The following is a 23,619-nucleotide window of genomic DNA, read 5'->3' as shown; positions in this document are numbered from 1 at the left end:
TCTTCCTCAATGGACCTGATTTTGTGACGGGGGGGGGGGCAGTGGGGGAGTGGCCTGGACTCAGAGCTGGTGTCTGGGGCCGGACTCCCTGGTGTCCCCTCAGCTGCACCACCCCCCGGCACCCCCCCCCCCGTCAGTGTGACCAGGAACAGGTCCCGGTCCTCCCACTCAGCCTCCTGCACACCTGTGACGACAGGTGCTCGCTCCTCCTGAGGCTTCTCAGAACCGGGGGGAGCCGCCTCCACGGGCGAGGGACCCGGGGCCGCGCCTGCGCTGGCGTGGAGTCCGCAGCATGGCGGCCACGACTCCGGCTGCGTCCGTGAAGTCGGTCGCTCGTCTCAGAGAGGGCGCGCTGCCCCGGCCGGCCCTCTGCCTCCCCAGCGGAGACCAGTCCTTCACACAGGGGTGCCTGCCTCGTCCTGAGGTGCGGGTCCCGTCCCACGGCCCCGCCTCGGAGAAGACCCCCGGCACCTCCCCCAGCGAAACCCTCAGCCTGGGGCTCAGGGCGTCTGGGAGCCCCCGTCGGCCTGGGAGCCCAGGGACCCCCCGAGGAGGAGTGGAGGGACCGGAAGTCCACGCCAAGGTGCCTGGCTCTAAGGGCAGAGCGGGGACGAGACACGCCTGTGTCCTAAGACAGAGGGGCCGAGGTTGCTGCCCGGACTCGGACGGAGGGCCCTGGCCGACCACCCTGGGAGCCATGCCTCCTCCACCCGCCTCTCCGTTCCCGGCGCACCCCAAGGGCCCAGCGCACCCCAAGAGCCTGGAGCCCCCCTCGGTGCAGGACACCCCTCCCACGGGCCGGTCTCAGCGGCCCTGTGACTGCCGCCCTGGTGTGGGCGACACTCCTGGTCTTCTCAGGGTCGGGTCAGTGCCGGCCCGCGTCTGCCCGGCCGGGAGCGAAGGTGGCGCCGTGTCTCTCCGATAAACTTGTCTGGGGCTCCACACCGGGCGCCCTGTCAGCCCCCGCGAGCCATCCAAACCAGCCAGCAGCAGCAGCCGCGCGCCGTCACTCCGAGGTGCGGCGGGGATCCAGAACTCGGCTTTCCGTTTCCTAGCAACGGAATCCAGGGCTCTGCTCCCCACCCCCAGCCCCTCGGCCCCCATCCTGGTCTCTTCCCAGCGCCCCGGAGCCAGCGGCAGGCCCTGCCTCTGGGCTGCTCCCCGGCTGCGTCCGCAGCGGGCTGGGTGGTCCGAGCCCCCCGTCTCGTCTCCCGCCCCAGCTCCTCTCCCTCTCTGGCCTCCCCTGGGCTCCAGGCGGCCCCTCGCCCTGGGTCCCGGGCTCAAGTGCCCAGGGCTCCGAGCCCTTCCTCCGCTTTGCAGGAGTTCTCAGTCCGCGGCGCGAACTAGCCAGCGTCCCCGACTTCTCCCCCAAAGCGAGTTCTGCCCGGTCGGCCTTCAGCGGGGGTCCTGAACCTTCCTCTCCCCGGCCCACCGGTGCCCGTCCTCGCGCGACTCCGTTTTAGCAAGAACCTGGCTGAGTCCGAGTAACCAGAACGCCCTCCCTCAGCATCGGACCGGCTTTGTCACCCCTGTCCCCCAGGTGACATCGGAGCTCGGGGCTGCCTTCAGCCACCAGCCTGCCGGCTCCGTCAAGCCCAACTTCCCTCTCCCCTGATGCGCCCCCTTGGTGAGTGCCCACCCCCCGCCCCCACCCCCGCCCCCGCCCGCTCGTGTCCAGACACCCCACGGGCCCTTGTCGCATCCAGAGCGGGCGTGAGCTCTCCCCTTGCACAGCCCACCACGCAGGTCCCTCTCCCGATGTTCCAGGTAAAATCTCTCATCGGTGTCATTGATTTTTTTTTCTTTGACACATCAACCCCCTAATGGGGCAGCTGCAAACATCTCAGGGGCCGAGCACCAAGCTGGAGGCGGCACCCAAGCCCCCACACCCACCCAACGAGGGGCGAGACGGCGCACACGAGGGTGGGGCGATGGGGTGGGCCACCAGCGTCTCGGGAAGTGAGTGTGGGCAGAGAGGAGGGGCAGGGGAACCCGGGAGAGAAGGGGGGTTTGGAGCGACTCCGTTTCAGTTGTGTGTGTGTGTGTGTGTGTCCTGGGTGTGGCACCAGAGCTGTCTGAACAGCTCTGTCCTGGAAGCTGCCGGGCGCAGCCCCGTGCACCCCACAGGCTGGTCTGGGACGGATGGTCCTCGCCCCTGCCCTAGTGGGCTCCTTGTCCCCACCCGTCTTGGCGCTGGCCACGCGGGACAGCCATTCCCACCTTCCTCCTCTGCGCCCCGGCCACCCGCCCCGTGCCCTGGGGCCGGAAAGCAGGCCCCTCTCGGGGCCCAGGGCCCGCTGCCACCTCTCTGCCAGCGGGGGCGCAGGAGGCCGGTCGGGACCGGGCAGCACGTGGAGGGAGGGCGGTGGAGCTCGGACCAGACGGAAGCAGAGTGCTCACAGGACACCCGTCTGTGCACGGTCCCATGACAGTGGGGTGTCCCCTGGCCGCCGGGCCTGCTCCTCTCGGCCTGGCCTCGCCGGGGCGTGTGCAGGTGGTGTGGGCGGTGCGTGCTCACGTCGCGTGTGCACACGTGTGGGCGGTGTGTGTTGTGCATGTGTGTGCATGTGTGTGCATGGTGTGTGCTACGTGTAGGGTGTGGTATCTGTGTGTGCACCGTGTGTGTGTGTGAGTGGGACGCGTATGGTGTGTGTGTGTGCATGTGCACACAGGTGTGGGTGTGTAGGGAGTGTGAGTGTGGTATCTGTGACTGCTGTGTTCATGCACACATGTGTACATGTCTGTACGTGTGTGGTACACATAGGGAGGGTGCTGTGTGGTGTCTGTGAGTGGCGTGTGTGTGTGAGTGAGTGTGGTGTGCATGTACACACATGTGGTGTGTGTGTGTGTGTGTGTGTGTGTGTGCGGGTGTGGACATGTTCTGGGGAGCTGTCTGCGCCTGGCCGCCACCCGGTCCCTCAGCGGCCAGGCAGCCAGGGTTCCCGGGGCAGGGGTGACGCCGTGACCACCTTTGCTTCTCCCCGATGTCAGTCCCGTGCCCGGGCCCTCGACTGGATCCTGGGAGGGGCTCCGGGCTCCCCCTCCTCGCCCAGGCCCGGAAGACCTTCCTGGTCCCCCCGGGAGCATGCATTTCTCTCGGCCGCTCACACACCTGAAGGTCCCCGAGGAGCCAGAGCCCCAGGGCCGGGGCGGGGGCCAGAGGCCCGCTGAGCACCCGGCCAGCAGCCATCTCTCGGAGCCCCCAGGACAGGGCGGGTGGCGCTGGGCCACCAGCCCGGGGAAAACCCACTTCCTCCACCTTCCCGCTCTTCGCAGACACCAACCCGTGTTGCGGTGACACCTGCTTTGGGCCGGAACGGAGTCTCTGTCACCCTGCCCAGGGAGTCCCCCTCGAAGGGACTGGCCCCTGGACGGGGGCTGAAGACACGAGCCCGGGGGCCTGGTGGGGAGATGCGCGAGGGGCCGGCTCACCACGGCCAGCGCAGAGAGCACAGGGACGGGAGACAGGGGCCTGGCCTGGGCTGACTCTGCGCGGACCCGGGTCCCAAGCCACACTCTCCGGGGGACGCCAACGCCCAGCCAGGAACAAACAGGGATGCGCGGGCCAAAGCACCCTAGCCTCGGAACAACTCGGGGCGTCCACCCCAGGCGCGACCTCCCATCCCAGCTTCGCAGGCCCCGCGGGGGCAAGAGGAGGGCGCCCAAGTCCCTAAACTTCCGGCTCCCTGCGAGGCGCCCAGGCTGCGGGGACGCCCGCACCATCCCCAGGCTCCGCTCGGGCACGGCGTCCCTCCGCCCGCCTCCCCCGCCAGTCCCCGGGCCCGCGTGGGGCCCCCGCGGCGCCCCCGCGGCTCCAGGCACGCGCATCGGGCTCTTCCCTCGCATTGGTAGCTGGCGCGCCGAGCCCCGGCGCTTAGCGACGCCCAGGGTGGCGGGGCCGGCGTCCCCGGGCTCGGCGGGCGCGGGCACGGGCGCGGGCGCGGGCGCGGGGTGGGCCGGCGCGGGGCGCGTTGGGCCGGAGCCCGGGCGCGGCGGCGGCGGCGGCGGCGGCGGAGGATGGCGCGCGCGGGGCCCGCACGTGGAGGCCGGCGCGGGGGCGCGGGCAGGGCCGGCTGCTGAGACGCGCTGCTGCCCCCCGCGCGGGCGCCGCGGCTTCAATGGCGCCATCGCCCAGGACCAGCAGCCGGCAAGATGCGACCGCCCTGCCCAGCATGTCCTCAACTTTTTGGGCGTTCATGATCCTGGCCAGCCTGCTCATCGCCTACTGCAGTGAGTACCGCGCGGTCGGGCACCCGAACGGCCCCCCCGCCAGCCCCGGCCCCGGCCCTCGCCGCTGGCTGGGGCCCCGGCCGGCGCCTCGCGGGCCGCCCAGAGTCTGTGTGGAGTTGCGGTCTCGGGGCGCACCGTCCCCCGCGTTCCAGCCGGCCCTCCGCGGGGCCGGGAGGGTGAGGGTCCGCGCGGCCTCCCGGCGCTCGGGCACACTCCGGAGGCCGGCACAGCTGCCCGAGACTCGCTCCCCGGACTCCGGAGCAGGGCCCGGGCGCCAGGCCCCGGGTGGCGCGGCGCGTCCCTGAGCGGCGATGCCCGCGGCTGCCCGGCGCGCTGCCGCCGCTCCGGCCCAGGCCGGCGACCCGAGCGGAGCCGACACTTCCCGGCCGCGCCCGGCGCTCGGGAGGCGGCAGCGGGTCCGAGGAGGGCGGGCTGCACTGCTGGGGGGTCCGCGGAGCGCCCTGCCCAGCGCTGTCTGCCGGCTGCACTCCCGCCAGGGGAGGGGGGGGGCGGCGGCGGCGGCCGAGCTCTTGAGAGGGGCGCCTGGGGGGGGGGGGGAGTGAGGCTTGGGCTGGGACAGGGGCTGGAGCTCCTGCTTCCTGGGAAGCCGCAGGCTCACCGGAGCTTTCTCAGAAATCGAGGAGTGAGGGCTGGGCTGCCTGGACGGGCTAAGCAGCCACCACGGGCGTTTCTTGAGTCCTGTCCTGGGGGTCTGAGGCGGTGACCCAGCAGGTCCGACGAGCGGCGGCCGGTTCAGGGCCGGGAGGGGGGGCGGGGCGCCGCGGCGGCTGCTGGGCGCCGGGCTCAGGCCAGGGCTGAAGTGGTTGGGGGCCGTGGGGGACCTGGCGCCCGGCTCAGGGTCAGCTCGGGTAAGTGGGTAAGTGGGCACAGGCTTCCACCCGGGAGAATGAGGGGAGTGTGTGGAGTCTGGGGCACCGTCCCGGGACTGGAGCGGGGGCGGGCCGCCAGAGCCCCAGGCCTGCGGTGGCAGCTGGTGGGGCGGGTGGGGGGCGGCCAGCGTCCTGGGCACAGGCTCGGCCGGGATGGCGCGGGCTGCTGGCTCCCCGGCTGGCCGCCTGGCACAGGCTCCGGGTCCTCCCCGTGTCAGCGGGGCGAGAGGAGGGGTGCTGGGGAACACCTGTCACGGGGAATCGACATGGGCACGGGCCGGGGAGGGGGTGGGAAAATATGCATTCTTTTAAAATGAAAAAAAAAAAAAAAAGGCTAGTGCTGAGCCTCCTCCCCCAGCCACCACCTCGCAGCCCCAGCCGGGGTGTCCTGGCTCGCAGTCCGAGCCTCTCGCTGCTCCCCGAATGGGAATGCAGTGGGTCGCCACGGAGCCCAGGGCCCTGGGGTGGTCGCCCGAGCCCTGGGACGGCCCAGCCCTCGGGAACTGTGCGGTGAGCCGGGCGCCCGGGGCCAGAAGCTTCTCGCTCGGTCCGGGGTGGCGGCGTGTTTCCCTGCAACTGCCGGGGACAGCTGGGCACCGTGTGGGGAGGGCCACGGAGCAGGAAGGTTCCCACTGGGCTGTGTCCCCGAATCCCGGTCGGCACAGCCCCCGGGAGAGCGCTCCCAGCCCCGGCGCTGGGAGCGGGTCTGGGGTTTGAGAGACGTTTGCTCCGCCCCGCCCCCCCACCCATCCCCGCCCGCACCCCTTGCCATTTGGCTGGTGCCCCTGGGCACCCGAGGGCCCTGGGGAAGCTTCCTCATGGACGGAGGGGGTTAACTGCAGATAAACTCCCGCCACTCGGAGGAAGTGCCATTTGCTCGCCCTTCCTGGTGGCATCCGGGGAGAGGGGCTCATTCCTCGGTGTGTGGGGAGGGGCCTGTGGCGCCATCCCTGGCCGGCTCTGGCGGTGGCGTCCTTGGGGCCCAGCGGAGTCCTGGAGACCGCAGGCTGGCCTGGAGGCGGCCCGCCAGGTGGGGAAGAGCAGTCGCTCGTCGTTGCCGAGTACAGGACACCCCCGCCCTGCGGCTCCGACACCACACACGCCCAGCACCGCCGGCAGGCTCCTGGTCCCCGCCGTTCCCTGCTGCGAGCAGTCCGTCCCTCCGCCCGGTCCTCCCCCGCTGCCCGCCCATGCACCTCCCCGGATGGAGGGCCTGCCCGCTCCAAGCCAGGGGTCTGAGCAGAGGCCAGACCCGCCAGCCGCTCCGGGGAGGGAGGGAGCCGCCACCAGCCTCACCTACTCGGCCCGCCTGGAGGAGGCCCCCCTCCCCTCTCTGGGAACGGCCCTCCCACCGACAAGGACGTCCCTCCGTCTGTCCGTCCAGGAGCAGTGGTGTCCGGGAGCAGTGGTGTCCGGAGCGGCGGAAATCACCGTGACAGGAGCTCGGCCGCCTGTCCTTTCCTAGGTGTTTCCGGACCCACGCAGCCTAGTGACAGACGCACCCGTTACCCCAGACACGCACTTGGAGAAATTAATGCATTTCACGGGAAGAGAAAACAGACACAGTAATAATTTACAGCCCGGAACAGCGGTCCTGGGGAACGAAATACACACTTTGTTTCTTAAAGCATTGATACAGCCCATGAGACGCAGCCGCAGCCGCCCCGGCCCCTGTGGTTCCCGCTCTCCTTCCCAGGAGAGCCGAGATGAAGGATCGCCGGCACCCTTGTTTGTAAATTGTTTTTGTTATCAGTCGGGATTTTTATTACTCGCCGTGTTTCCGTGCCAGGGAGCAGATACATTTGTATCATATTAATTAGGGAAAGCGATCCGTCTCCTCCAGGATTCTTCAGTCGCCTGGCCTCGTCAATCTGAGCCTGTCTCTGCCGTGCGCCGGGCGCTCACTTCCTGGTGCGGCGGCAAGAAAACCCGATTATTCCTCGGCCTGGTTTTCGGGGAACCTGGGCCCCGGGACCGGCCTCCCTCCTCCGCCGGCGCCTGGGATCCATCTCCAGGGCGATGGGCTCCACCCTCTGGCCGGAGACAGACCTGCAGCCCGCGCGTCCTCCCGCCGCCCGTGGGGCTAGTTGCTATAGTGACACAGCCTTGTCATTTTCTCCTATTGGGGAAGAATTGCCAGGAAAAGCAGAAGCGGGGCGGGGGCTTTCTTTAAGATGCGTCCTCCGTCCCTGGGCGCGTCCGTCCCCTTGGCAGCAGGGACCGTGGGCAGGGAGGAGAGGTGGGCTCCCGCCGCTGCCTCCCCCTGGTCCCGGGAAGCCTCCACCGCCGCGGTCCAGGCTTGGAAGGCGCTGACTCAGGCCGCCCTCCCACCCCGACGGGGCCCTCGGGGGCAGCGGGGCCGCTCTGGCGCCCCGGGTTTTGCGCTCCGGCCTCCCCCGTGCTGGCGGTGCTGACGCCCAGGACGCTCGCAGCCACAGGAGGGTGAGAGCCTCGGCACCCTACACCTCAACTGGGACACGCGCAGGCCACGCTCGGCTCGCGCGTGAAGACGCAGGGGCGTCCGTGGGGGCGGGGTGTCCCCCGTTCGAACAGGCCGGGCGGACCCACGTCCGTCCGGTCAGAATCGAGCGGTGCCTTCGCGCCGGCCGAACCCCGTGCCCCCTGCAGCAGCTCCGACACGAAATTACAAACCGCTTCAAAATTGTCTTAATCCGTTAGAATATTAACCGAGCGTGGGCCCCCGGTGCCGCGCCTCCTTTATAAATACAATTGATTGCTTATTTAGGAGAGATCGGGGCGCGTCACTCTCCTGCTGTTTACCTCTCGTCTCTGAGGCTCTGGGGGGGTGGCGGTGGCGTCGGGCAGGCACACTGGGGGCTTCGTGGGGGGCCGCCTCGGGCCGGAGGTCTGCTCCTCCTCGTCTTCTCTCCCACTGCGTTCTTGCCGAGGGCCGCCTGGGTGTGGTCTGTGCCTTCCCGCCCCAGAGAGACTCCGCGACGTTGCTGCCATTGCTGCTGCCGCCGCCGGAAGGAACCGGGGCTCCTGCGAGCTGAACTCCACCGCGGGGCGTCAGCGGGCAGGGCCCCGGGGGAGGGCAGGTCTAGAACCCTGTCCTTCTGGGCGATGGTGGCCCCAGGCAGGCTGCCTGCCCTCCCCTGCCCCTCCGGGGTCCCGTCCCGTCCCCTTCCCCGGGGCTGCCGCAGCCGCAGGGGGACCCACGCCCCGGCAGGGCCCCAACGGCCACGTGCCCGTGTACTGGCCCGGCGCGCCCGCCTCCCGGCTGGCTCCCGCTCGGGAACTCCCCACTCAGGACCCGCCACTCCAACATCCACAGGATGAAATATGCAGATCAACTCTTGTGGCCCGAAGTATTTTCAGGTGACTTTTATGGCGTAATTATGGGAAAATGTTATGATAATGTGGTTCTAGAAAAGGGCAAAAAAGCAGAACATTAAAATCCCCATTTCTTTATATAGCTCCGCAGCTGTGCTGGTGTGGAAGGGCTCGTTCTCGCATTAAAGCCGGGTGCTCCGGAGTTCATAAACTCCGCAGAACGCCACCTGTCACCCAGGGCACCGTGGACAGCAGCCGGGCGACAGGCGGACTCGCTAGGTGGACCCGGTCACCTGTGTGCTGGGGGCGTGGACGGGAGGGGCCCCGAGGACGAGGGGAGGCCGGCGGGGCTGCTGGTTTGGGGGTGGTCGCGGGCGGCAGAGCCTGCAGTGTCCTACGTGCTGCCTCGCACGCTGTTCACGGACCCGCCGGGCTGGGGTCTGAGGTGGCCGCCGCCCCAGTGCGCCGCTGGCTCCTGTGAGGGCCCTGGGCCGGCCCGGGCGTCCTGCAGGCCACACAGACCCGCCCAGCGCCCGCCTGCGCTGCCCTCCACACTCTGTGCTGTGAGGCCTCCAGCTTGGGCCCCGTGCCCACCCCCCGCCCCCTCGCAGCGGTGCAGCTGTCGTTGTGGTTCGGCTTTCTGGAGCCGGGGAGCAGCTGGCAGAGGATCAGGACACTTCTTCTTGTCTCTCCGTCGCCCGTGTTTGGGGCAGGGGCTCCCCGAGGCTCCGCGGCACCCACGTGCTTGTTAGCGGGGTTGGCAGGAGCCTGGAGCGGAAGCTCTCGGGTCTCCGGCGAGGGGAGCAGGCCCTGGGATCCCCGGCCCGTGGCTCACAGGGGGCCCCACCCCAGCGTCCTGTGCCAGCGGCATCCCCGGGGAGGAGGCCTGGGCCTGGGGGCCGGGTCCCCGGCAGAGTCCCCCCCACCTCCTGGAGCTCCTGCCGCTCGTCCCCCAGGGCCGCCTGCAGTGGGCTCTGCCGTGGGGGTGGAGGACCCCGCCCAGGCGCCGTCCCCGCGCACCCCCAGGCTCTCCCGGGTCCCGGGGGTGGCCCGCCGGCCCGAGCCCCTCCTCTGAGCCTTCGAGTCTTGTCTCCCACACGTGACCACGCTGCTGGTGGGGACAGCGCCATTTCGGGGTGATCAGACGTCCCCGATCCTGGTGACAGGGAGGCCTGTGCCCCCTTCCCGTCATCCTCACTCGTGTTCACTACACCCACCCTTCCCAGCGGCGGCCGGGTCCCTGGGCCTGGTTCCGGAGAGTTCTCGTTAGAGCCCGAGGAATGGATGCTGGGAGTGCTTTTCCCTCCGGAAGGTTCTGCTGGCAGGACCCTCGGCCGCCTGGGCGCTGCCTTCATTTCAGTTCTCGGGGGCGGGGGGGGGGAGGCACAGCCTGCGGCGGCCCCATCGGTGGTGCTGGCCGGGCCCTCAGACCCACTGGGCACGCAGGGTGCCAGGCCCCCAGGCAGGAGGTCGGGCTTCCCCTTCCTCCTGGGGCCCCTCCCTCCTCAGGGCGGCCCCGCCCACCCTGGTCGGGGGTCGGGGCTCGGGTGGCAGCACCGTCTTCCCGCCAGTCTCCGAGGGCGGGACCCTCTGTGGGAGCAGGTGCAGCAGGCGGGCCGCCCCCCCCCGCCGAGGGGCGGCTGCGGAGCCCACTCCCGCCCAGCTGGGCTGGAGGGCGAACCCCGTCGGGCGACTGCGCCGTGGAGCTAACGGGCCTCGGTCCGAGTGCACTTCCTGGGGAAGAGACCCTCCCGCTGACCCTGGGCGGGCGCGCCGCCCTCCCCGTCCGGACACGGCCGCTCGGAAGTGAGCCGCCGGTGGTCTCGCTGGTGGTCACCCTCCCGCGGGGTTCCAGCTCCCTGTGGCCCCTTCCCCGGCTGACAGCCACCTCGGGCCGGGCTGGGGGGCCCCCGGAGGGGGGCTGAGGCCGGGCTGGCCTGCCCATGGGGTGTCTGGTGACTGGTGTGTTCCGCGCACCCCGGAGGTCCGGCCACACCGCCCCACGCCGCTAGCTGCCCGGAGCCCCTCCCCTAGGTGGCATCGTCACTCTGACCTGCCACCTCCTCCCGGGGCTCACCTGGCTCCCGACTCTGAGCTCCCCCACTCGCTTTCAGGCCCCCGGCTGGCGAGAGAACAGAGGGGTGGGTCTCCCCGGCCGGCTAAGCCCCTCGGGACACAGGTGGGCTCCGGGCTGTGCCTGGGCCCGCGGGCTCCCAGCGGTGGGTGTCGGGGGGCGTGAGGGAGAAGCACGCTCGTGCGTTTTCCGGATCTGGGGTGTGTGTGGTGTCACCCAGCACTGAGGACAGCGTCGTGACGCCCGCCCGTGGCTGTGAGCCGTGGCGCTGCGTTCTGGGCAGAGAACGGAGCAGCTTTCTGGAGAGCATCCATGTCACGGTTCTTAGCACCTAAAATGCTAACGTCTCAGAAGTTGTCTCAAAGTGGCTGGGCTCGGGAAAACACGCTGGCTGTGTTTTCGCTGATCTTTGTTCTGGAGTGCCACCCTGCCGGAGGGCCCGTCTGGAGCACAGCTGACATCGTCCTCGGGCTGCCCCGGGCGTGGGCTCCTGGGGCTCCGGGATGTTCCCAGGCCGCTGCACTGCTGTGACAGGGGGTGGGGGAGGGCCGCTGAGTCCTGCCTCCCGGGCAGAGGCCGGTGTCCCGCTCACCCGGTCCTCCCAGGCCACCCGGATCCCCCATGGTGTCTCCACGCTGAGACCCTGACATGTGTCTCCTGGGGAACCCCGCCCTGTGAGACACGGGTCCCCCGGATGGAGAACAGAACTCGTCACCAGAGTGACGGGACGTCAGCGGGGGGCCACCGGCGGCCTCTGCGTCCAGGTGGGCATACTCCTGTTGGGGGACCAGCCGCCAGGTCTCTGTCAGCCGCTGTGTGACGCACCAGGCACCTGTCTCCGAAGACCGGGCTTTGGTCGAACGGGGGCTGAGCGCATCGAGAAGGAGACACGCTTGCAGGTGCTGGCCGGTGCCCACCCGCCAGCCCAGGCTCCGCTGTCCCCTTGGCCTCGGAGGTCCAGAGGTGTGGGGACTCGTGTTCGCAGACGCCAGCGGCCCTGGCCGCCGCCCGCCGGAAGCCCAGGGGCCCATGGGGAGGACGCAGCACCCGATGCTGTCGTCATGGAGACCGTGGAAGGCCCCAGGCCGCCAGCACTGTCTCGGGGGTGGCGGGGGGTAGCTGGTTCCTGTTCCACCCCGAGAAGCGGGCAGGAGAGCGGAGACCAGGGTCTCTGTCCACTCCACACACCAGCGCTGCCCACCCACTGGGACCCGGAGGGTGGGGGCAGTGCACACACTGGACCCAGGACACCGAGCTTCCAGCCGTCCCCAAGCCGGGCCTGGGACCTTCGCCAGGTGTCACCTTGTGCCCGGTTTGGCCCCAGCAATGGTGGGGGGAGCTTCCCAAAAACACGGGGGGTGGGGGTGCTGAGCACCATCGAAGGGTCACTCGTCACACTAGAGGGAACCTGAGTGGGAGGCTGTGCTGGGCTGGGGGTCAGTGGCGGCCAGGCCACCTGTGGCCGCAGACGCTCAGCGCAGCCGTGACCCCTGGAGCTGGGGGAGCTGGTGCCCCCGGGTCCTCGCCACCCCGAGCCGCATGTGAGTGGAGCCTTCGCAGTGAGACGTCCGGTCCCAGACTCAGCCCGTCCTCTCCCGTGTGCGACACAGGTGGACGCGGTGAGCTGACCTGCCTCCTGGGACGGTCCTGCCGGCCTCCCCGGCCCCGTGTGTGCTGAGCTCCCCTGCGTGTCAGCAGGGCCCACACCCACTCCTGTTGTCTGTTCTGTTCTCACACGAAGTCCTCCGCAGAGGTGGGCCTGTCCTTCTGTCACCATGTCAGCCCAGGTCAGCTGCCCCCGTCAGTCATTTACACTTGAGTATGAACAAGGCTCCGATGCTGGTTTCGCTGACAGGGGTAGTATGGACATAAGGTGTCTGCTTCTGTGACCCTGACCTTGAGTACTAGCTGTGTTCGGTGTTTCTACCTGGGGGTCGAAGGGCCTCTAGCCCCTGTCCAATCCTCTGACTGAGGGGGGAGGCTGAGCGAATTTAAGGCCCGCAGGGGTCCTCGTGGCCAGTCCTCGTCTGCTGGTCCTGCCTGCCACCCAGAGTTACCGTGCTGGCCCTGCTGCGTTCTGCTCAGAACACACAGTGCGTGACCCCGTGCGCGGGGACCTCCAGCAGGCCGCCCTGCTGGCCGGGCCCCACTGTGAAACCCGTCTGGCCAGCACTGCCCTCCGGCGGGCAGAGAAGGAAGCGCACAGGGCAGGGCCACAGTGCAGTCCACTGAAACATGGATGAGGGCAGCTTCCCTCGCCCGCCCCTCCCCCGCCTGTGGCAGGGCGGGCCCTGCCCACGGGGCAGGAGGCATGGGGTGCAAAGGCTGTACGGTACGGAGCCAGGCACAGCAGGGCTGGGCAGGCAGCCGCTGCAGCCAGGACACTGAGCCCAAGTTCATTCCAAGGTGACCTGGGGGCCACAGGAGAGGTGCCCACCTGCCCCCAACATGGGTTTGGGCCTGAGAGGTTCCGGGTGGCAGACGGCACGGTGAGGGCCCACGCCGACTCCGGGGGCTCCGGGAGTCAGTGTCCTGTCCACGCAGAGCCCCGCGTCGGCCCAGCCCGGCCCCAGCCTCCCCTGACGCAACAGAGCCAGGCCCGAGGCGGGTCCTGTGGCGCAGACACGCCTGGTGGTGACACCACGTGACTGTAGGGCCGGCCAGGACCCTGAACACAGCCCGGCGCGGCTCTGCTCCTCTGGAGCGGAGCTGCCGTGTCACCGGCAGCTGGGGACCGCCCGGAGGGTGAGCTGGTCAGCACGTGGCCAGGGGCTGGCGCCGTGGTCGGTGCCCATGTGGGGGTTGCCCCCTCGGCCCGTCAGGCCTGTGGGTGCTTTTGTTTCCTGCAGGGACTGGAGGGAGGGAGCTGCCCCGGCTGCAGGCCCCCAGGGGAGGGCCACCCGGGCAGCGGGCCTCAGGCTCCTGCCCCCGCAAACTGGGCCAGCCAGCCAGTGCCCGGCGCTCCCTCCTCCTCGCCGTCCTCGCCGCTGCCTTGGAGGCCCCCCCCAGGGGGCCTCGTCGGCACGCAGGCCTGCCCTCTCCGCTCTGTCCCACGGCCAGCTGTCAGGGTGAGTTTAACGCACGTCGTGCTGAGACAGAGCCACAGCCGGGTCCCTTCCCTGGGGACAGAGTCGCGGGGCTCGGCAGGGCCCTCCCTCTGCCGCCGGCGGGCACCCCCTCCACCCCGAGCTCCTAAAGGTGGCCCCGCGCTGGCCCGTGTCCCCGGGTGTCAGAAATGGAAGGCACACAGCACCTCTGAAACCCTCCATCTCAGGCGGCGTGGCCGCGGCCAGGCGGGGGCGCTGTGGAGTCAGGGACGCCGCCGGCACCCGCCCCGCTGTGGTGAGCAGGCCCGCCGATTATTTAATGCCACGGCACCGGGGCATCGTCAGATCGATTGGAAAAGCTCTGAGGGCCTGTGACCTCTCACTGCGAGGTCACAGCATTGGTCGGCGGACCTCGCAGCCCTCCTGGGACCCCGTGGGCAGGCTCTCCCCGGGCAGTCCCGTGGGGTCCGCGGTGTCCCGTGCGCAGTGCGGCGGGGGATGGGGGCAGCGATCTCGCGTCCCTCAGCAGCGTGCTGGATCGAGGGGACGTGTGCTCGGCCGCTGCTTCAGGGACCGGGCCCAGCATCTTGGGGCACCCTCGGCCGCTGGGTGACCTCGAGGGTCCTGGGACCCCCCCCCCCGGTGGCTTCTGTGCTGGGCCTGTCCCCTCACCGTTGTCAGTCTGGTGACTGATCCCAGGTGCGACGCATCAGCCTGGGCTCCGGGAGCTCCTGGGACCGAGCTTCCCGGCAGGCACAGCGACAAGGGAAAACCCTCTTGGCGTGTGGCTCTCTGTCCCCTGAGGGCCGTCTCGGAACGTCACGTGGCCATCAGGGGGCTGCGGTGGCAGCTGGACCGTCATCCCTCACTTGCAAACCGTGCAGGACCAGTGCTGTTGTTTCCACTTTTAGGGGTTCGGTGGGGCCTGCCCCAGCCCGGCTTCCAGCGCGCCCACCTTGTGCTAGGCAGGGGCATCGGAGTCTGCGGGGGTGGGGGTGGGGGATGACCCACTCCAAGCAGGAGGCACCGGGCCCCACAGGGACTCCCGTCCCAGCCCCCAGCCCCCAGCCTGGGCCCTTGAGGTCTCCATCAGTCTTTGTGGGGGTGTCCTTCCTCCAGGGGCCCGAGCACAGAGACCCCCACACCGGCCACGCCTGCCCGTGCCCGCCGCCCCCCGGCCACGCCGCCTGACCTCCCGGCCGCGGAGAGACGACCTTGGAGCGGCGCGGCGCCGTGGCAGCCGCGCTGCGGTGGGCCCGCCGTGGCCCCATTAGCGCGGTGGCTGCTACCCGAGGACTAATTAAACCAGATGGCGGCGAAACCCGAGTGGAGGCGCGGGGAGGTTTTACATCTAAGTTGATCAAAATTCGGCGGAACAGCATATGCTCGGGGAGATTAAGAATTTTTTAACTGCGTATTAACGGCTTCTCCCGGTACCCTTCCTGGTGCTCGCCGTACCGCGCGCCCGCTTGCCTCGCTGGCGCCTCGCCGCTCCCCGCCCCCGTCCCCGGCCCCGGGACCTCCTCCGGGCCGCGCGGGTTCGCGGGGCGGAAGTGAGGCTAACACCGGATGCCGGCAGCGCGCACGGCAGGAAGGGCGGGGGGTTCACGGCCGCAGGAAAGGGACAGCCGCCCGCCCGCTGGGTGTAGGGCTGGCAGGCAGAGCCCGCCCCTCGGGGACGCCCCGCCCTCTGGGGGCGGGGCCACCTACCCCCAAAGGCCAGCGCTTCCCCGGGGGCCACGCCCCGGCACCGCGTGCAGGACCCGCAGGGCGCGGTGGCCTCTAGGCAGCGACCCCTGCCCCGCCCCGCCCCGCCCCCTGCAGAGAGTGTGGCCGTCCGCGTGGCTTCGGGAGAGATTGCGTGTGGACGTGAGCTTCACATGCAAAGTCGTCCGTTTCGAAGTGTGCGCTTCGTAAGCGTGTAGCCGTCACAGCGTCGCGTGGCCACCGCCTCCGCCGTGTTCTGCAAGACGCCCGACGCCCCAGAGGGCCCCCACCCACTAAGCAGTCGGTCACCGCCGGTCACCTCTTCTGCCCCGCCAGGGAAGCCCCCCGGGTGGCCCCGGAAGCCCCCAACCTCACAGCTCCCAGGAGGCAGAGGCCCAGAGGCCCCTTGGACCAGGCACGGGCACATCCGGAGGAAGATTCCGGAACATGTCTCAGACATGCGGTTGTCTCTTCTCACCCCGAGCAGGGAGACAACGACCGTGGCTCTGTTCCAGGCCCGGCTCAGCTGCCTGGCCCCCAGGGGTCCTGGTCCTGTGGGGGCAGGTGGGGGGGTGGGGGGGCTGAGCACATGGAGGCAGCACCCCTGGGCCGACCCACCCACCTCTGAGGACGCACCCAGCCCCGCCCTGCTTCCTGCCTCCCTCCGGGGGTCTTAGGGCTCCAGGTGGGGCTGGAGGGTGCAGGCGCCAGCTCCCCGACCCGACCTGGGCCCCAGGGGGGCGCTGTAGTTGCGCCCAGGACGCCGGTGGCTCCTGTGACTGTGCAGACACCCCGGGCTGCTGCCTGGGCCCAACTCGAGGCCCCAAGGCCATGACTGTGCCCCGTGGGGAGCAGCGCCTCCTGCTGCCTGAACACCGGGTCCCCGTGCCCCGCGGTGGCGGCAGCAGCGGGGCCGGGGGGCCGCGTCCAGCCCGGGGCCTGGCCGCCTCCCACCTCTGCTTCCCTCTTCCCAGCCCTTCCCGGCCCGTCCTCTCTGGGCAGGCACCGCGGGGGCGAGACCCCGGCAAAGCCGCTGTGTCTGCAGCCCGGGGACGCTCCCACGTGACCGCCCGGGGGACAGCCCTCGTGAAAAGCCCCTTTGTCTGTCCAGCTAATTGAGAAATAGCAGCGGCCTCCGGAGGGGCCCAGGCCCCACGTCTTCTCTGGACGCCGGCCACGGTCCTCAGGGCGGGGGCCGGGCGGGCGCGTCCGGCGGTTGAATAGGACTCCGGGGCACCTCCCGAGCCGGCCCGGCATTCCGCTGCTCCCTGCGGGGCCTGCAGCCCACACTCGGTGGGCACCCTGCTGCCTCTCCGTCCTCCAGGGCCCGGAGCTGGGGCGACCCGAGATTGGGCGCAGGGTCCGGGCACCGAGGACTGGGGTGTGAGACCAGTGGCTGGGAGGCCGGGCGGGGGCCCCGCTGTCCAAGTCTCGGTGCCGCTCAGGGCGCCGGGCTCTGAGGTGGAGGGTGCTGCAGGCCCTCTGTGTGGACCTGTGTCCAGGGCTCCCACATCAGGGCCATGGGCTCCGCCCCTCCTGGGGGTGGCCTCAGACGTGGTGCTTGGAGCCGGGCCCCTCGGGCCCTGCTGGGGTGCCTGTCCCCTCTGCCCCGCTGGGTGTGAGCACTCAGGCTCCGGACTCAGCCCAGCGGCTCGGCCACAGGGCTCCCACAGAGTCCAAGTGTCTCTCGGTGACGGCAGCTGGACGTCCACCCCCTGCCCGGGGCGGTCGGGGGAAGCAGGCCTGGGCCGGCACGGAGCGTGTCCCCCGCCCCCGACCGCAGCCAAGGCCGCAGGGGTGGCCGCTTGTCCCCCGCTCCGAAGCGAGAGGGCTGTGGTCGCAGGGGCGCTGGCGTCTTCGTGCCGGGTCCTCCCGACACCCCAGAGCCTGCGTGGTTCTCAGCGGCCACCTGCAGGGGCCACGACACGGGCGACTTGCCTCCCCTCCTCGGTCACTGGTCTGTGTGACGGGGGACGGGTGGCAGAGGGCCGCTTGCCCCTGGGGCTCCCCCAGGTCAGTGCAGGTGAGTGACTCGGTCAGAAGGGCCGCCCGGCTGCTGTCCCCATCCGTCCTCACCGTCATCATCGCCACCAAGACCTCACGGGGACCTGGGGTCCCAGCAGTGACTCCCGCCGTGGGCAGGATGGCCCAGGCCCCCTCCTGCCCAGCAGGCACCTCAAAAGCCCCACGATACCCTTCAGGGGCCAGGTGGGCTGGGGGGCCGTGTCCTTTACAGGTGAGGAAACTATACCCTCCTCCACGAAGACGATGTTTGTCCCAGGACCCCGTAAAGTGGGGGGGTCTGCCCAGCGTCCCCCACAGCGCGGCACAGACGGTCACTGCGAGGGGCAGAGCGCTCGCCCCTCTGCGTTGGACACGGGAGGCCAGGTCCGCACCCCAGGACGAGGGAAGCACCGCTGTCCCGCCCAGTGGGAGGAGCCGGCGGGCAGCCCGGGCCCCAGCACCCGTCCTGGGCCCAGGAAGGAGGGGGCCCCGAGCCCGCAGTGCGGGCCAGGGGGCTCCCGGATGGCCCGGACCACTGCCGCCCCCCGGCCCCTCGGGGCTGACCCCGAGCCGGGAGCCCTGGGGGTCGTTTAAATTTGAAAATTAACATGAAATCGGAAGAGACAGAGTAATTTTTCATTCTGCTGGAAAGGTGATTTGCTTTCCCGGCCGATGCACAGTGTGCTGATACACGGTGTCAAAAGGTAAATGATTCTAAACCAGATTCGATTTAAATTTCATTACGTGTTTGTGGGAGATAGAGGCTCCCAGAACCCCCCCCCCCCGCACCTTCTCCTGGAAGATTTTTCACTTTTAATAACTCTGGTCCCAATGCCCTACTCCGTTTACTGTGTGACCCCGAGGTGGGGGGCGTGGCTCTCGGTGTCGGGACGCAGCCCTGGGCCGGGTGAGCTGTGGACCAGCCCCAGGGGGCGGCTCAGCCCGAACGCGGTACGACCGCAGCTCGCTGCGCCCTCGCGAGGCCTCTGTCGCCCCACCTGGCCCGCCACTGGCCTGTGGCCGAACCCCCGTGGACCTGTGCAGGGAGGGAAGTGGCAGGAGCCGCTCTCCTGCCTGAGCCCAGTCTCGGCTCGGCCGCATCGCAGCTGGGCCAGCTCAGGCCACTTACCCAACCTCTCTGTGCGAGGTCTCCTCCCGGAGACAGGGACGATGGCAGGACCGTGTCACCGGGGTGCAGAGCGTCCTCGCAAAAGTCACGTCCCCCTCGGATGGCCGACGTGATCCTGTTTGGAACTATGGTCTTCGTGGATGTGCTGGACTAGTGAAGATGGGGTCCTGCTGGAGTGGGGCGCGCCCTGACCCCGAGACGGAGGTCCCGGAGAGAAGAGGACTCGCAGGCACGCACAGGCGTGGGGGACGCGTGAGGACGGAGCAGGGACGGGAGAGACGCCGTTAGCAGGGACGCAAGGACGCCAAGGGCGGTCGGCACACTGCGGGAGCTGGCACGGCCTGGGCACGGCCTCCCTCTCGGCCTCAGAAGGACCCAGCCCGGCCGACACCTTGATCTTGGACTTCGGGGCGGAGAGAGCAAACTCCGGCCGTGCGAGGCGCCCTAGGAGCTGCCGCACCGGGTGTCCATGGGGCGGGGTGGGGCCAGGGAGGGCCCCGGGAGGGGGCTGGGGTCTCTTGTTCCAGTGGCGTCTCCTGTCCCCGGCTGATGTGGGGCTCTGGCACGGGGAGGACACTGCCCTGGGGGTCCTCTCGCCCGTTTCTGCATGTCCCCTCCTCGTCACCTGCCGGCCTCACCTAGGCGGCTCAACGCTGCCTGTGGGTGTGCACGTCCGGGCCCTTCGCACAGACGGCGCCAGTGCCCTGCGGAGGTCTCCCCCGGGAGTGGGTTTGTTTGTCTGCCACCTCACGCAGCGGGGAGCGGGAGGTCCTAGAGCACAGACAGCAGCCTGCAGGCCCGGGGCCGGGACTCTCCCTGAGCCTGCACGCTGTCCGTCCATCCGTCCATCCGTCCGTCCGTCCGTCCTGCACACCTCTGTCCCCTCGTTCTCGTCTGCGGTGCCCCCGGCAGGCCTGCCCCCCGGTCATGCGTGCAGAGCCCAGGGCGGTCGCCAGGCGCCAGCCGCCACCCAGCGGGGGCTCACTGCCAGCTCAGGGGCCGGTGCCCAGCCCGGCGGGCGGGGAGGGCGGCCTGGCCGCTGGGAGTGGCCCGTCCATCTTGCCTCTGTCACTGAAGCGTCTGGTCCCTGCTGGGTGGCCTTTGTCGGCAGGGTCACGTCTGCGAACCCAGGTGGGGGTCCACCCGCAGGGTGAAGTGTGGCCGCTTGCGGGTGTCAGCGTCCTGCTCCTGCTCTGGGTGGCCCGGCCAGGGGGCGGGGCGGGAAGGGCCGGGGAAGGCCCAGCTGGGGTGCCGCTGTCGTCCAGGAGTGGGGGCCCCCTGGGCTGCCGGCCAGGAGCTCCGGGCAGAGAGGGCCCAGGGTGGATGGGCCCTTTCGCGCTCTGTCCTCGCCGTGTGTCCCCGCGGAAGAGACCGCATCCCTCGGAGTCTGCGGGTCACACAGCCAGGCTGGGCGCCACGGGGTGCACGCGAGCTTCTGGGGGCTGGACCCGCAGAGACCCAGGGGGACCCCAGAGGCCGCCTCCCTGCCCCCGCCCCTCCCCTGGCCCGCCCACCGAGGGTGGCAGGCTCCCCGATAACCTTTCTGGGGAAGGGGCTTCTCTCTCTCTTTCTCCCTATCATCTTCGTTTTCACCATCTCCACCCACATCCGTCTCAGTGACAGAGAAGACCCCCCAAACCACGCACCCCCCCCATCTGCCACCACCGAGGCCGTCTTCCCGGGCCCCCCCCCCCCCCCGCAGTCTCCAGCGAGCCCGGCGCTTCCCACGCTGCGGCCCGTGACCCCGGTTGACGTAAAATCAATGTGGTGGGTCAGGAGCACCGCTAATGAGGTGGGAACGTTTACCCACGGTGCAGCTCCCTGCTGCGGGGGTCCCTGCGGTTTGAGGCCCGCACGGCTCCTGTGGACTCCTCGGACACGTGGCCCGGCCACCCGGGCCTGCTCACCGTCGCTCCCTGAGCCGTGGCCGGTGGGACCGTGGTTCTCCAAGGACCGAGACGGAGCTGGGGACGTCGAGGCTGGCTGTGCCCACGCGGCCCGAGGCTGTCCCTCGACACCACTGGCCCATCCCCCCGAGTCCCTGGAGCCTGAATGGGCAGGAGAGCTCAAGCCTGACCCCCCCCAGCCCGAAGCGCCAGGCTGGGGGCCATCCTGCGTTGGGGCAGGAGGTTGCGGGGTCCAGGGCTGGCGCCACCAAGATCTGCGTCCGCCCCTCCCTCCCCGCCCCGAGCCTGTCCGTCCGGCGGCTCCTGAGAACCGGCACCCCAAGGCCTCCTTCCCGAACCCTCCGCCCGCCCCGAGGACCTCGCCACAGAGCGGGTTTCTGACGCCGTCGCTCCTCCTCTGGGGACACAGCCCCGATCTGAGGTCCGGGGTCAGGACTCCCCCGTGACCCCCAGGCCAGGCCAGGCCGGGAGACCCCCACCGCTGCACGCAGGCAGGAAGGACCGGCGCCCTTGAGGCTGCAGGCCGTGGGAGGGGGGTTGGCGCGAGGCAGGGACCATCCACCGGACACCTGCCTGCCCGAGGTCGCAGCCTTGGCGTGGGGTGGCAGCGCCCGAGGCAGCGAGGCCCCGGAGGGGGTGCTGCACCCGAGTAAGACGGGCCCGGGCCGGTCTCACAGGGAGGGAGCTCCCTTCCGGCGGGCGCGGCGGGGCCAGGTGCAGTGGGCACCCGGCCACAGCGGCACCTGTGCGGCGGCCGTCTGCAGCCAGGAGCCCCCGGAGCCCCTGGTCCCGGGGCTGCGTCCTTCCTGCCGTGCTCGCCGGCTCTGCACGGCCAACTGCCGGGTGCCGGCTGCACCGGGACCCCCCGGGGACGGCTCTCGTTGCCTCCTCCGTCCTGGTCCTCGCAAGAGTGACCACGTCCCCACGAGCGCACCGGCCTGTCCACCCCACCGCCGTCTGAGCCTGGGAGTTTCGCCGGGAGAAGAACGCGGCGGCCGCGTGGCGCGGCGGCACTCGCGCGGGGAGAGGGGGATCGGCACGGAGACGCGCTGTCAAAACACGTTGCTGTCAGCGCTGAGTTGACGGTTACTTTGTTTTGCTTTGTTTCTCGAACGTGTCATTAGGAAAAATTAGCAGTGACATCAGCCGCCAGAGCAGGGAGGGAGGAAGCCGGGCCGTCCTTGGAATCTTCCCCGGCGGTTTCTTTGCCCGTGAACTCGGCGGCCACGCCCCCCGGAGGCCCGGCCCAGCCTGGTCTGGTGGCGCGTGCCGGGTGCGCGTCCGGAGAGACCAGGCGTCAAACGCAGCGAGGTGGCGGTCGGGCCCCGGGGCCCCTCCTCAGGTCCCACCCTCGCCCCATCTGGGGGCCAGTCCAGCCGGGTGGGACAGTTGGGGCAGGAGGGGAGAGGGCCACGGCCTCAGAGCTGCTGTGTCCAGGGACCCAGGGAGCCCCGCCTTCCGGCCCTCAGCACGCAGGGCCGCTGGAGCAGAGAGTGCGAGACGAACAGCTGAACGGGTGAGTGAACGAATGAATGAGCGAATGAATGAATGAATGAATGAATGAGCAAATGAGCGAATCAATGAGTGATGGCCCCGGCCGGCCTCAGAGCTGCAGCCCTGCAGGCCCCGGAGCCCCGCCTGCTGAGCCGTGGCCCGGCCTCTGCCCCCCGACACCACACTTTCCCCTGAGGAGGCCCCCTGGGCGTCCAGGCCGCCGGCCGGAGTGAAGCCCCACACTGCACCGTCCGCGGGAGGAGCGCTTGTCCACATGCCCCCTTCTCAGTCCCCCCGTCCCCAGCTGCCCGTCCCCTCCGGGCAGAGACACCAGTGTCTGCAGACGGGACGAGAACACGTGGCCAGAGCCTGTGTGGGGCCCAGTGTGGCGGAGCTCAGCTACTTTTGGGGGGACGAGGCCAGAGGGCCCCAGGGCGTGGTGTGTGCCCGGGCTCAGCACCTCAGCCTTTACCGAGGAGGCCGGGGAGCCAGAGCTCCAGCTCCTGGGGTGGCAGCTGACGGGCATGTGGAGGGCCCAGCAGAGGGGACGCCACCGTCCCTCCTTCCAGCTGGCACCATCCCAGCAGGTGGCGTGAGCACAGGTTAGGCAGGGCCAGGCAGGGGAGGTGGGGACAGGCAGTGGAGGTGAGGACAGGCAGGTGAGGTGGGGACAGGCAGGGGAGGTGGGGACAGGAAGGGGAGGTGGGGACAGGCAGGGGAGGTGGGGACAGGCAGGGGAGGTGGGGACAGGCAGGCTGGGTCTGCTCAGGCCCCCCGGGGGGTGACCTCGCACGGTCTGCCTGGGGGCCGACGGGATGTTCGGGTACGAGGGAGGACCCGGGCGCCAGGCAGGGGCCGGGAGGGAGCCGAGGGCCAGGTGAGAGGGAGGCCGTGGTCAGAGCCGACCCCTGGGGTGAGCCCACGGTCAGATGCCCCTTCCGTGGGGCTCTAGGGGGGCTGCTCCGCCCCGGGCTGGGGGGGTGCTGGAGGAGATGGGGGCCGTGCACTGCCTTCCGCCCTGGGAGGTCAGGGCAGGGCCTGGACACGGCGACCACTGGGGTCCGGCCTGCGCAGGGGCAGCTGCGTCTGCAGTAGCTCCGAGGGCAGGGGCCCAGGGTGCTCCGGGGCATGAAGCTGGGGGCGTCGCTGGGGCCCAATTTAAGGGAACGAGAGGTGGGTGGAGCTCGAACGAGGTGCCCGCGGGGTCGGGCGCTGGTGGCGGGGCTTCGAGCAGTGGACCTGGGGGGGGGGGCAGGGAGTCCCGGCGGCACCGAAGTTGGAGCAGTGGTCTCAGGGAGGAGGGTTCCTGAGCCCCCCTTGTCCTCGCGTCCCCCTCCCAGTCTCACCGGGCACTTTGCCTGCCCCCGGCCAGCTCTGCCAGCCCAGCCTGTGGCGATGCCACCGGCCCCTCCTCTGTCCCTTCCCCACCCCATCTGGCAGCCCCCCCTCCCCCACCCCCGGGAGCCTGGGCTGGGACCCAGCCCCTGAGTGCCTGGCCCGGGCCCGGCCCCTGGGATGCTCCAGGGCCCCCGGTGGCGCTGACAGGGGTCGGGGGCACCTTCCCCCCCCCGGGGGGGGGTTCTGGTTCTGATGTGTGTGTGTGTGTGTGTGTGTGTGCACGTGTGAACACGTGTGCATGTGCGTGTGGCTCCCGGGAAGTTGGAACAGTTCTTTAGGCTGGTGTGTCTGACTCCAAGTGCGTCCTCTGCACACCCACATGCACACTCCGAGTCATCTAACATGTGCGTGTGTGGGCAGAGGGCACTTTTGCAAGGGCTACATGCACCCAGGCGAGACGGGCAGCCCATGTGTTTCCGTGGACTGTTGTGTGCTGACACGTGTG

General features: G+C 70.0%; 1 protein-coding gene across 1 annotated transcript in view; it reads left to right on the top strand.

The window, feature by feature from the left end:
• The first annotated feature begins 4,068 nt into the window (after window positions 1-4,068).
• The window catches only part of TAFA5 (TAFA chemokine like family member 5), a 91,250-nt gene continuing 71,699 nt past the window's right edge, over window positions 4,069-23,619 (top strand). The window contains exon 1 of the mRNA XM_045834963.1: window positions 4,069-4,230. Coding sequence (XP_045690919.1) covers window positions 4,119-4,230 — 112 coding nt within the window. The 5' untranslated portion in view covers window positions 4,069-4,118. The remainder of the gene's footprint in view (window positions 4,231-23,619) is intronic.

This window comes from Phyllostomus hastatus, unplaced genomic scaffold, assembly GCF_019186645.2.
Source record: "Phyllostomus hastatus isolate PE091 unplaced genomic scaffold, TTU_PhHast_1.1 phas_contig_198, whole genome shotgun sequence".
Lineage (NCBI taxonomy): Eukaryota > Metazoa > Chordata > Mammalia > Chiroptera > Phyllostomidae > Phyllostomus > Phyllostomus hastatus.
The sequence above is the reverse complement of the archived record's forward strand: the minus strand, read 5'-3'. Positions and strand labels throughout refer to the sequence as shown.